The sequence below is a fragment of the Hermetia illucens genome, chromosome 2 (genome assembly GCF_905115235.1).
Source record: "Hermetia illucens chromosome 2, iHerIll2.2.curated.20191125, whole genome shotgun sequence".
In the NCBI taxonomy this organism is placed as follows: Eukaryota; Metazoa; Arthropoda; class Insecta; order Diptera; family Stratiomyidae; genus Hermetia; species Hermetia illucens.
In genome coordinates this window covers 97,532,423-97,546,356 of record NC_051850.1, presented here as the reverse complement: position 1 = coordinate 97,546,356, position 13,934 = coordinate 97,532,423, and the positions used below count along the sequence as shown (strand labels likewise).

At 41.6% G+C, this 13,934-nt stretch overlaps 1 protein-coding gene across 1 annotated transcript; it reads left to right on the top strand.

The window, feature by feature from the left end:
- Nucleotides 1–10,853: 10,853 nt before the first annotated feature.
- Nucleotides 10,854–12,856, top strand: LOC119650080. The gene is made up of 2 exons (XM_038052583.1): nucleotides 10,854–12,623; nucleotides 12,715–12,856. The coding sequence occupies exons 1-2, from the start codon at nucleotides 10,886–10,888 to the stop codon at nucleotides 12,717–12,719; spliced, it is 1,743 nt and encodes a 580-aa protein (XP_037908511.1). The 5' UTR covers nucleotides 10,854–10,885; the 3' UTR covers nucleotides 12,720–12,856.
- The last annotated feature ends 1,078 nt before the right edge of the window (nucleotides 12,857–13,934 follow it).

Sequence of the window (13,934 nt, the reverse complement as noted above, 5' to 3'; positions counted from 1 at the left end):
AAACCTGTCGATGATTGTAAGGCAATGCTTGTAACCGTGCGAGTCTCGCAAAGGCCCTACTATGTCGAGGTGTATTGTGTGGGACCGCTTGGTAGTGCGGGGTAATGAGCCCACTTCTTTCCTTACATGCCTGGTGACTTTACACTTCTGGTATGCGTTGCACTCTGTGGCCCAGGAATTGACATCCTTGTTCATGAAGGGCCAGAAGTATTTCTCGGTGGCAAACCGATTTGTTGTCCTGATGTCTGGATGCGCTAAGTCGTGAACCGCGTGGAACAATTCCTTGCGAAAGGTGGCCGGAATGCTTGGCCGAGGTCCCTTTCCCGAGTCTTCGCAGCAGAGTGAGAGGTTCGAGCCGAAGGTGGGCAACTCCCGAAATTTGTATTTGGGGTTGGATTTGAGGCTCTGAAGTGCTGCGTCATCCTCCTGCGCCTTGGCAATAGCCGAGAAGTCGAGTGAGGCGGGGATTTTAACCTCGGAGACACGAGACAAAGCGTCAGCAACTATGTTGTATGTGCCGGACACGTGCTGTATGTCGGACGTGAACTGGCTTATAAAGTGTCGAAGCTGACGAGGGGACGCTTTATCGGGCTTCTGTTTCAAAGCATACGTGAGAGGCTTATGGTCCGTGAACACTGTGAACGGCCTGCCTTCTAGGGAGAAGCGGAAGTACTTAATGCTTAAGTACGTGGCGAGCATTTCTCGATCGTAGGTACTGTAGTTCCGTTGAGCGGGGTTAAACTGTCTGGAGAAGAAGCTCAACGGCTGCCAGACTTGATTCACCTTTTGGTGAATAACAGCACCTACTGCAATGTCAGAGGCATCAACAAAAATGGCTAGGGATGCATCTTGTTGAGGAAATGCCAAGAGTGCGGCATCAGCCAGTCGGGATTTATCAAACGCGCGGACAGCCTCTTCAGGCCACGCAATCTCTCGTGTGTCCTTCGTTTTGGGGCCAGACAAGTACGCGTTCAAAAGGACTGGTGGCTTGGGCAGGAAACGACGCTAGTAGTTTAGCATGCCCAAGAACCTCCGCGACTTCTTCACGATTTTTGGACGCAGGAAGCTTGAGATTATTTGCACTTTGTCTGGATCGGGCTGTACTCCGTCGGGGGAAATGAAGTGGCCGAGGAATCTCACCTGTGTCTGGAGAAACTTGCATTTATCAACGTTTAGAAATAAACCGGCCTCAAGGAGACGTTGAAAAATGCACTCGAGATGGGCTAAGTGCTTAGACTCTGAGGAAGAAGCGACGCCGCGCCACAGTATCGCTCATAGCTATCATCGTTTTAGTGGCTCCAGAATCGTCCATTCCCATGTATGGGGCTAAATATTTTTCTAACGATTCTTCGCTCGAACGCACTTTTTCTTGATAAGAAATCAGATCTCCCTTAGATTCATCCTAGGACTTCCGAATTTAGTACTTAGCAAGTTCGCGCGAACTTGGTGAGTGCACAGCCCTGTCACTCGTGGGCGATGTGATCGAAAGGCGGACGGGGCGATGGATGTGTCACACAAAAAGAAGAAACGACAATTACACCAATTACACCGATAACTATGCATGCGGTGCGTGTACACTTAAAGTGTGATTCAATTGAATAGTCAAACGAGAACCGAGTAATTGTAGATTGATTCCGAATGGGACCTCTTCTTCTTCAGCCTTTCTCCCGTTAAGTAGCGAGATCGGCTCGTCTTGGTCGTTTACAGCATTTCCTTTTTTCAAGGGCCTATTTTGGATGCAGTTGCGAGGCTTTCAAGTCATCATCCAGCGTATCAAGCCACCGTTGTTTCGGCCAGGCTTTTGGTCGCTTTCCATCGACTTTGATGTTCAGACAGATCTTGGTATATGAATAGCCCGAATTACATGATCATGCCATTGAATGGTATATCTTTCTACGATGTGTGCAACCCTATATTCTTATTTCGGATGTGATCAAGGTGCTATTGGTCCAATGCAACATTTTCGTCCCCATTACCACAAGACGCCGTTCATTGTCTTGTTCAATTAGGCTACACTCAGAACCATAGAGGGCGACAGGGCAGACGACACTGCGACTAATTTTGGATTTTAAACAATCGTTGATACGTCGACCACAAAGAACCCCAGATGTGGAACCCCACTTCATTCAGGTTGCGCTAATACGTGAAGTAATTTCATAAAGCAATTCTCCATTGGCTGACAGCATTAACCCGACATATTTAAATCGCTCAGTTTGCAGGTCGCTACCACGAACAGTAATGTCGCCTATTGCATTGGGAGTGGTCGTAAAAAATTCGGCTTTATTCAGACTCAGTCTGAGCTAGTTCTGCGGGAGGTGATCATTCCATTTTTGAACAAATTGCTCGAGGTCAGTGGGACGCTAGGAAAACATCATCTGCATAAAGCGGACCTTGGACGTCTTGTATGACAGTCTCTGTTACTGAACAGAAAGGAGTGATGAGAGGGCGCTTCCATGATGAATACCGATAGACACACGAAGCCGTTTTGGTATGCTCGCCACACTTCGAATTTTACTTTTCGGATCGCGATATAGCAATTTAACCCAGCTCACTAGTTCTTCTGGCACTGGGTGTTGCCGTGGAGCATGCCAATGTAAAGAGGGTGATGCTCCTTTCGATGTTTCTCCATGAGTAACCGCGCAGCGTGTAGGGCGCCAGTAGTTTCGCAGTTCTTAAAGTATCCGGTTTGATTCACGGTTATTTGAACGATTTCGAGAACACAGCAACCGGATCGGACGGTAATTTGAACACTTTACTCTCCTCCCCTTTTAATATCATATTGAAATATTCGTGCTTTCTTGCAGTCAGATGACCTTCTTCAATAATCCGATTGAAGAACTCACTGAGCCACAATGTCAGGATCCAACTGTTCGCTTTGCAGAGCCCAGATGCGACCACGTCACGTACTGCAGCTTTCACTGACTTCATTCCTTCGATTTCCCGTCGACAAATGGAATTGTGCCAAATGTCAGCAATGCTTGTGGATGGGGAAAATGGAAAAGTTCTTCCGTTGGAATTTGCTCGTAATACTCGCGCGATTTGCCGTTCTTGTCATTAAAGGAGCAGCAGTGTTCGATTTCCTCTGTATGTTGGCGACTACTTTTGACAATTCACACATATCTCCGCCGTTGTCCCAACTGTCAAGCTTATCGCGCTTCCAAACCCACGACCCCGAATGTCGCATAGGCTGCTTTTTCGATTGTGTTTTTAATTTGGTCTCACGTTTTTTTGACATTCGTAATGCTTGATAATCGCGTAGGAAAAACAATATAATGCGCGCCGGCTAGTGCATTCCTCCTGTCCTTCTTCTCGGTAGTTTCATTTGCAAGAAAGCAATCAACGTGTAGTTTGCGCGGCTCAGCGATTAATTTTTAAACAAATCGGAATACCAAACGCTCGACGCTTCGAGTATAAAAGTTTTGCGTTCATCTTATGTGAGAAACTTCCTATGCACATTTTTCCACCCGTATGTTCGTACAAATTGAATTGAATACCCCTGGTTCTCATGTACACATATGTATACAAATAACTATTTAAATGGGGCACTACCCGAAATTCCATTAGCATATACACATATATACACATATTTGTGTCTACCTCCAGTAATTGATACTAACGTATAATAACTTAACAAAGCTAAGAAAGGTAAAAATAAAATATTCATGCCTCCATCTTCTTCTTTTTCTTCAGTCTTTGTCCCGTTCACAAGCGGGGTCGGCTCGTCATGATCGGTTTCGCCATTTAGCTCTATCGAATGCCTGGTCTGGGTGCAATCTCGAGGCTTTTAAATCCCCATCCAGCATATCAAGCCACCGTTGTTTCGATCTTCCTTTTGGTCGTTTACCATCGACTTCGATATTCAGACCAAGCTTGGCAAGAAAATTCTCGTTAGCATGAATTACACGACCATACCATCGAAGACGCCTCTCTCGCAATTTTTCCACGATCGGTGCAATCCCATAACGATCGCGGATGTCCTCGTTTCGGATGTGATCACCCCGTGTCACGCCACTAGTCTAGCGCAACATCTTCGTTTCCATTACCGCAAGACGCCGTTCATAACATACAAATCTTAGATTGCAATCAATTCATGTTAAATACAAATCTTTCGTCCCCTATATCTTTGGTAATATGATAATAACTGGATTTGCTTAAAACTGCCTGGGTGGCTCAAGTAGTTAGAGCGCCTCGCTGCCAATTTTTAACTTTCCATTAAGAAAATTATAACAAACGAAAAATGGAAAATGTCACAAATCCTTTTTTTGAACGCAAAATTTCATCAAAATATCTATCTTTTTTCTTAAAAAAAGTAAAGTAATCAAAATTTGAACCTGTCACCTCCCCTTAAGAAGGGTTTCCACTAAACTTCACAAAAATATAGTAATATGCAATTTCTGCAATGTCATTATGGAGGATATGGGTATGATAGACCTGGGCACCACATAAATTCGCGATTTTTTGTTAGATGACTGATGCTAAAAAGACTAATTTAAATGGAAAAAAGTATTTTATAAGCCTATTCTATTGTAAATTTAATGTCGATCACGAATATAACGATGGGTATAACGATGAGGATCTATCGGTAAAAGCAACCTTTTTTTCTAAAATTTTGTTTAAGAATCGAGGGATTCCGAAGTCCAACATCGACTTTATGGCAGACCAGACCACCTGGAAAGCAACATGCTTTCTCGGTTGTGATCCACGGAACCCTCATCCTTAAGCAAGCACCCAACTTGCAAAATATATGACTTGCGGTTTCGTCCAGAGCAGACGTAACTCATCAGACACTGCCTCACCTCTGCCCTGGGAGCAGCATGGTCGAAGTGGTTACAAGGTGGCATTTGCTCCCTTATACTAATTCAAAAACACCGCCGAGGCTAAACTAAAATTTTATCTAAGAATTTTTACTGGACCTGTGAATAATTTTCATAAATTAAACGAAATTTTTGAAAAAATGTTTTACACTATTAACGTTATTATTGAAACCGAAACTCGTTTTTTTTGGAATTTTATGTTTCCGTTTCATACTTCTCCGACTGCTGCTTGGTGGTACATTTTTAAGGTTTTGTGTAAACACAAAACCTTATTAAAATCGGTTTACCGTCTGTCTGTCTGTCTGTCTGTCTGTCTGTCCGTCTGTCTGTCTGTCTGTCTGTCTGTCTGTCCGTCACACGTATTTTTCTCGGAAACGGTTACAGCGATTGACACCAAATTTGGTAGAAAAGTGGGAACTGTGAACGCTCACGCATACAGTGAGTTACATCCACTTACGTTGAATTTAAGGGGGGGTCCCCATACATGCAAAAGGGGGGTGTAATTTTTTTTTTCATCAAATATAGTCATTTGGGGGTATCAAATTAAAGGTCTCGCTTAGTACTTTTCGAAAACGGACTTAGTTTTGACATTTGTTGAAAAAGTGGGGAGTGCGGGGGGTTGAAAGTGACCATTTCTTTACGGAGGCCATTCTCAGAAACTACCCAACCGAAAAATCTGAAAAAAATCAAGAGGCTGCCACTATATGGTGCCTGGGCTCCGAAATACCTTCCACACTGATATCTGCACAAATAAAGTTAATAATAGTATATTACTATAATTTTTAGTAATTCGCTGCAAACCCCCCCTTAAGTTCATGCTAGGACGACGAAACAACAACAATATAGGGTGTAACATAGAGCATGATGTTACCAAGTTTGGTGGAAATCACACTATTGCTGACAAAGTTATAATACGTCAAAGTTGTCGCTTCTTTGCAAATTCAAGACTATAAATGTCAATATCATCCGAAAGTGGATATTCTCACATAATATTGTATATGCATATATTACGTGCTACGTACTAAGAAATGCACAAAACCTTTCGTAACTGAAGCGTCCAGCTTCCGGTTTCCCGACTTGTTAGGTATCTGTGTAAGATAAAGCGTTGTTAAAAGCGGTTTACTGTCTATTATATGTCCGTGTCGCATTCACTTTTGAAGGAAACCGCCATGTTTCTTAAGGTGAAATTTATTGAAAGTATATATACTATGAAATCCCATACATACAGGGCAAGGGATCAGTTTGAATGGTGTTTAAAGAAAAGTCCCGAAGTGGGAGCGCAAAATTTATTTCCCCCAAATATAGTCGTGAGGCATCAAATGAAAGGGATCCGTGAGTGCTTTTCGAAACTGAGAAAGAAGAGAAGCAAAGTGGAGTGAGGTCACAAAGATAAGCCTCAAAAACATCCCATCTTAACCATTACTAACAAAGTTATAGAAGGTCAAAATTTTGTATTTCACGTGAATTGACCACACTCCAAGAGGTGTATGATGTCATCATCATATAAAGTGAATTCGCCTAAACGTGGGACACGTTCGAATACTTTCGCTTTTTTGGCGTTTTTACTTTTTTCCATATCAGCGTCAATTATTCGAGAAATATGTACTTATATGGTTACATGTCCTGTAACATGCGTCACTCCACTATACACAAATACCACATACCCATAATACATATGAGTCATCAATATCTTATCTTCACAATACAAAACTCAAACCAAATATTGTCAACATTTTCAGCCCAACAGAAGCTAGAATCTATCCATTAGAGATAGGACAGCAAAAACATGACTCAAACGAACATTAAGCGATATCGAGCTACAAAAGATGCAACTTTGCAAACTCAGCAATTTGCCCCCTTTGTTGTTCATTAAACTATAAGCAGAATTAGAATAGAGAGTATTGATCTAAGCCTTTGGTCTTAGGCAAATTTTCAAACGAATAAAGCTTAAGGTTTTGAAGGTTTTGTGTAAACACAAAACCGTATTAAAGTCAGTTTACTGTCTGTCGGTCTGTCCGTCTGCCTTTTCTTTTTTTTTTTTGAGGAGGTGGAAATCTTCAGAAGACTCTGGCCTGGGCACGCCAGATTTTTACCCACTAAAACCACCCCCACTCCCCCCCCCTACACCGCGGAACCACCTTTAGGTATTACATCACGGGGCGGAGTTAGCTTACTTTAGTTAGGTCTCCTCCCGTCTTCCCGCGGGGCTCGTAACCGCGCTTTCCTCAATTCTTCTGCTTTTCGCAGTTTTTCCTGGATTACTGCGATCATGGAATTGATCGCATCCCAGTCTTCCTGGCAAGCTACCATTTTCCGGACAAAATTTTCCGGTGATAGCACTTCACCTTGAGTTTCCTCTAGGTTCCTCCTTTCTCCCACGACCCTAGGACATTAGAAGAATACGTGCGCTGCATCGTCTGAGACGGTCCTGAAGGCAGAACACACCCTTAGGGATGTTGTTCTGTAAACCGTACTCAATTTATGTGTATTGCCTAAAACCAGCAGCGCGTTTCCCCAAACTGGGACTGCATACAGCATGATAGAGTTCACCACCCTGGCTATGAGTAGCCTGCAAGTATGCCGCGGGCCTCCTACGTTCGGCATTATGCTTGCGAGAGCCATACTCGTGGTGGATGCTCTTTTACAAGTATGCTCTCTGTGCTGCTTAAAATTAAGTTTTCCGTCGATCATCACCCCCAAGTATTTGATGGCCGGCTTAGAAGTGATGATACGATTCCCGATTCTAATGCAGGTGTAATTTCTTTTGCGGTACTTAGTGATGAGGACCGCTTCCGTCTTTTCCTCCGCGAGTGCCAGTCCAGCACTCTTTAGCCAAGCCTCAACAACACTGATTGCTTCGCTTGAGTACAACTCAGCATCCTCGAGATGTTGGGCGACCACAACCAGTGCTATACCATTGGTGTAAACCACCACCGTGGCCTCCTCCGGAACCGGAAGGTTAAGCACATCATTATACATGATGTTCCACAGGAGTGGTCCCAGTACAGAGCCCTGTGGGACACCCGCGGGGACAACGTACCCTTTGGGCCCATCTCTGTCCGTCTGTCTGTCTGTCTATCTGTCTGTCAGTCACACGCATTTTTCTCGGAGACGGTTATAGTGATTTACACCAAATTTGGTACAAAGGGGGGAACTGTGAATGCTCACGCATACAGTGAGTTACATCCTGTGACCTTGAACTAATATACATGCAAAAGGGGGGTGTAAATTTTTTTCTCATCAAATATAGTCATGTGGTGTATCAAATTAAAGGTCTCGGTTAGTATTTTCAAAGCCGGTCTTAGTTTTGACATTTGTTGGAAAGGTGGGGAGTGCGGGGGGTTGAAGGTGATCATTTCTTTAAGGGGACCATTCTCAGAAAACTACCCAACCGAAAAATCTGAAAAAAATCAGGAGGCTACCACTATATGATGCCGGGGCTCCGAAATACCTTCCACACCGATATCTGTTCAAATAAAGTGAATAATAGTATATTACTATAATTTTTAGTAATTCGCTGCAAAACCCCTCTTAAGTTCATCCGAACACCACCAAGCAGTGATAATGTTGAGCATGATCTTACCAAGTTTGGTGGAAATCGCACTATTACTAACAAAGTTATAATACGCCAAAGTTGTTACTTCTTTGAAAATTGACGACTATGAATGTCAATATCACCCGAAAGTGGATACTCTCACATAATATATGGATATATTACATGCGACGTACGAAGACACAAAACCTTTCGTACCTGAAGCGTCCAGCTTCCGCTTTCCCGACTTGTTTATTTTAAAAATCGCGGCAAATTAACTTGTAACTATATACAATATGTTAATAAAGTTTGCAATCCAAAATGACATACATCTATGTACGTTTTGACAAATGGAGCTGTCGGTCTGACTGTCTGTCTCTGTATCCGTCTGCCTGCCTGTCTGTCTGTCCGTCACACGCATTCTTCTCGGAGAATGCGGCAGCGATTGACACCAAATTTCGTGAAAAGGTGGGAACTGCAAACGCTCACGCATACAGTGAGTTACATCCTTTTAAGTCGAACTTAAGGGGGGATCCCCATTCATGCAAAAGGAGGGTGTAAATTTTTTTCCATCAAATATAGTCATGTGGTATATATATATATATATAAATGAAAGGCCTCGGTTAGTACTTTCCAAAGTTGGTCCTAGCTCCATTTGGGGGTTCGGGGGGTCGAAAGTGATTATTTATTTAACGGGCTCATTCTCAGAAACTGCCCAACCGAAGAATCCACAAAAAAATCAAGAAGCTGCCACTATATGGTGGCTAGGCTCCGAAATACCTTCCATACCGATATCTGTTCAAATAAATTTCATAATAGTACATTATCATAATTTTTAGCAATTGGCTGTAAAACCCGCCTTAAGTTCATTCTAGCACAACTTTTCAGCAGTGTAGGTTATAACATAGAGCTTGATCTTACCAAGTTTGGTGGAAATCGCACTATTACTAACAAAGTTATAACAGGTCAAAGTTGTCACTTCTTTGGAAATTCAAGATTTTGAATGTCAATATCACCCGATAGTGAGTATTCTCACATAATATATGCGTATATTACGTGTTACCTACTAATGGGACAAATTCACACTCATATGTCTTTATAAAAGAAATACACAAAACCTTTCATACCTGAAGCGTCGAGCTTCCGGTTTCCCAACTTGTTGTTATTGTTCGAAACGAACGGGTTGGATTATTTTTATTTTATTACAGTAGGAATCGTACCACACCCGAAAATACTAGTCATTTTTAAGGTTTTGTGTAAACACAAAACCTTATTAAAATCGGTTTACCGTCTGTCTGTCTGTCTGTCTGTCTGTCCGTCTGTCTGTCTGTCTGTCTGTCTGTCTGTCTGTCTGTCCGTCACACGCATTTTTCTCGGAGACGGTTATAGCGATTGACACCAAATTTGGTAGAAAGGTGGGAACTGTGAACGCTCACGCATACAGTGAATTACATCCTTTTACGTTGAATTTAAGGGGGGGTCCCCATACATGCAAAAGGGGGGTGTAAAATTTTTTTTCATCAAATATAGTCATGTGGGGTATCAAATTAAAGGTCTCGATTAGTACTTTTCAAAGCCGATCTTAGTTTTGACATTCGTTGGAAGGCTGGGGAGCGCGGGGGGTTGAAAGTGATCACTTCTTTAAGGGGGCCATTCTCAGAAACTACCAAACCGAAAAATCTGAAAAAAATCAGGAGGCTGCCACTATATGGTGCCTGGGCTCCGAAATACCTTCCACACTGATATCTGCACAAATAAAGTTAATAATAGTATATTACTATAATTTTTAGTAATTCGCTGCAAAACCCCCCTTAAGTTCATGCTAGGACCACCAAATTTCGCAACAATATAGGGTGTAACATAGAGCATGATGTTACCAAGTTTGGTGCAAATCGCGCTATTGCTAACAAAGTTATAAAAGGTCAAAGTTGTCGCTTCTTTGCAAATTAAAGGCTATAAATTCAATATCATCCGAAAATGGATACTCTCACATAATATATATATTACGTGCTACGTACTAAGAAATACACAAAACCTTTCGTACCTGAAGCGTCCAGCTTCCGGTTTCCCGACTTGTTTTGGTTTTTTAACGAATTGTGCTTAACACATTAACAGCCTACAATAACGGAAGAAGAACAAAGGTGAATACAAATTTTCCCGATGCATTTGAAATACAAGGCACAAAATCCAGAACCTAATTCTCACAACAACTTGGCCATCGCACGTTATTTTCACCCCAAAAATGTTCATTAGAAATTATGAAATACTGCTTTTCATTTAATTCATCGCCAAAATTTGTTATCTCACTCTTAGTGAGGAGCCACAGTTTGTTATCTCACTCTTAGTGAGGATCAGATAAAAACTGAAGTCAAACAATGGTTGCGATAACCACAAAACCCTAACAAAATTCATTGATTTCCAACTCTTGGAGTCTCCAAATAATGAATCTCAGGAATACGGTCTGTTTATTCTGATAAACGAAAAAATGAATTTAGTATTCGGTTATCAGTCGTAGACGTGACATCGCTGATGCGACAGAATGGTCCCTAAGCTTTTCATCACTGGCTTAACTTTACTGGTAACTTTTATTCTGAATTTTAACGGTGTTAAATCGCAACAGAGAGTTCTAAGTGCGCCAGTATATGGAAAAGTTGGAGAATTGGAAGTTTTTTGCCCGAGCGGTTTCCGGGTAACAATTCCAGCAGAAACTGGTACTTCTGCGGGTTTCAAAGTTACGCACTTCAGTAAAGGCTACCTGAAAGCAATTGTATCGATTGAAGATCTGAGCCCGAGAAATGGTTTATTCATATTTGAGGACAGTACACCGAATATTACCATCGGAGATAAGATTTCATTGAACATAAGCTTAGCTACATTTGGACAGGAAAAGGACTATATATTGGATACAACCGTTGTAGGTGGTAAAAATTCTCAACCGCTAGCTGAATGTATGCCATGGGCAAAAATCCTACTAAACACTGTAGGGCCCGGTTCTCCGAAGTTTATGTTTGAGTCTATACGATTAGATGTATTTAAACAAAGAGGGTTCGAACTATCACTTCCAGCAGAAAACGATGTCAAATCCATGACTTTCAAAGGAAATCTATACAATAGTAATGGGACATTTCTAATCGATACGTGGACTGCAGATGATGTGCTACCACAAAAGGGACGACTAATCTACACGAACTGTGTATCAAATATTGAAATCGGAAATGTGTTCGAATTCGAAATAAACCTTATTACATTTGGTCAAAAAAAACGCTACATGAGTGGACAATTCGTTGTGTTTGATTACATTCCCGATAGCAGGACTGAGTGTAGGTCATCGATCGAAACCCTGAGCAAGCAAGTAGGTCTTCAATCGGTGAAAGTGGATGTGTTTTACCCAAGTGGTTTCAAGGTGTCAATTCCCGCAGAAAATGATATAACTTCCATGACTTTCCATGGCAGACTCAACCAAGAATTAGAGAATTTTGGAGCCAGTACGTGGATTGCAAACGATATACGCCCTAAAAATGGTCAGCTAACGTTTGAAGACAATACATCAAACCTCAGAATTGGAGATGTAATATATTACCGAATAACTGTCACTGCATTTGGACATAGAAAACAGTACCCAGATAGGGTACACACAGTCACGAGCTACGTTAATAAAGTAGGACACAGCAGTATTTGGCAGGCTCCTCCGATGAATGACACGAGTGCTGAATGTGAGCCATCGATAACAGCGGTGAATGGTGTTCAACAGAAGTGCGCAGATCATTTAATATTCGATGAGCAGTTCTTAGGGAAGCGAATCGACACCTCTAAATGGACTCTACAAGAACGTTTTGGTGGTCAGCCTAACTTTGAATTTGTTACATATTTAAGTCACCAAGATGTGATTTACGTCAACCGAGGCCATCTTTCCATAGAACCTAAACGTATGACCGATATTTATGGAGATAATATTTTCGACCCCAGATTCACTCTCAACCTTCAACCAGATTGCACTGGAAAACTAGAGACAATTGATTGTATTAGAGGAACTTCGTTTGGTATAGTGCCTCCAGTAGCATCAGGTCAAATTACTACCAAAGGGTACTTCAGTTTTTTGTATGGTTCAGTTCAAATTAGGGCTAAGCTTCCCGATATTCCTTGGTCTTCAGTACAATTCTTCCTGGAACCTTGGGAGAATGTATATGGCAAACACAACTTCAGTCCTGGACAAATGCGAGTGGCGTTCGTTACTGGTTTGGATACATGCACTCTTTTTGGCGGTATTATTTCCAAAGGTGACATATCGTTTCGAAGCCAGCATATTCATATGTGCCAGAAATCGTGCAGTAATAATCAAAAATGGAGTTCCAATTATCATATTTACAGTTTAAAATGGACCCCGAACTCTATCTCTCTGTCCGTCGATGGGGAACAATATTGCGAAATAAACCTTAACCTCTTACCACGAACGATGGACACGGCAACATTCAATCAACCTTTTCATTTAACGATTGGTCTAGGAATTGGCGGACATATCGAGTTTGACGACGGACTACCAGATAAACCATGGACCAACCTTGATCCCAAAGGCATGCTTCAGTTTTGGCGAGACATTAAAGAAAAACCTTACCCTAGAGGAAAATTGGAAGTTGATTATATTAAAGTGTTTACTGTATAGATAGATGAGTTTATTGCAATAACATAATATATTGTGTATGTGTATCCGGCATACCTTGAAATGACATTCTAGAAAAAGAAGTGCTTTTGTTTTATTTGTATTTATAGAAAGGTTTTTGGATATGCAATATTTCTAGGTTTTGCGTTCGGTGCGCACGTTTCCGACACGTGAGCAACTTCCAAGGTGACATTTTTTTTCCACATACCACACTTGTAGGGGTTGCCCCTGGCTCAGTTACGTGCTAACTCGAAAACGCGTTAATCACGGGTTCAACTCTAATGAATGAAAAGCCATGATTTGAACTTTACAGAAATTTATTAAGGAGATACTGTCACAAATGAAAGAATTGAACTGAGTTGAATCTTAACTCTAAATAGGTTTTTCTAATCTTATTCTCTATAGTAATCTATGATTTCTGTTACAAGAATGTTCCATTATAATTTTGAATTGAAAATTGAGTGATATTGTGTGAAATGATGCTGATTGGATGGCGTGAAATGTGATACTGTAACTGCCTTTGTTGATCACCATTATCAAAATGAATCATACCAAAAATTGTAAGCATTTGGGCGCATACGTAGTCCAGTCATTAAAGTTTTCAACCTCCGAATTCTTCAGTCAAGACCGATTGACATGAAATTTGGGGTGGGGTAGAGAGTGGCATTAGAAACAAAAGTTATATAGCGCCTCCCCCCCGGTGGGATGTAGCTCCCCTCCGGGATCGAATTTTTTTCGAAATAACCATAGAAATCGATTAAATGGTCGATTCTCAGAATTACTGCAATTTCTGTCAATAGAACAATGCGGGGCTGTTGTAACTCCATAAATTTTATAACGACTAGAATTACCAATGGGACTGGTCAACCGCGAGGTGAGACCTTTTCCAGAAACCTGATAATTGACGAAAAGTGACGTGCAGGTCCTCCTC

Bases quoted from the DNA above. Each gene is read 5' to 3' on its own strand.
- LOC119650080 (XM_038052583.1), top strand. From the start codon at position 10,886: ATGGTCCCTAAGCTTTTCATCACTGGCTTAACTTTACTGGTAACTTTT.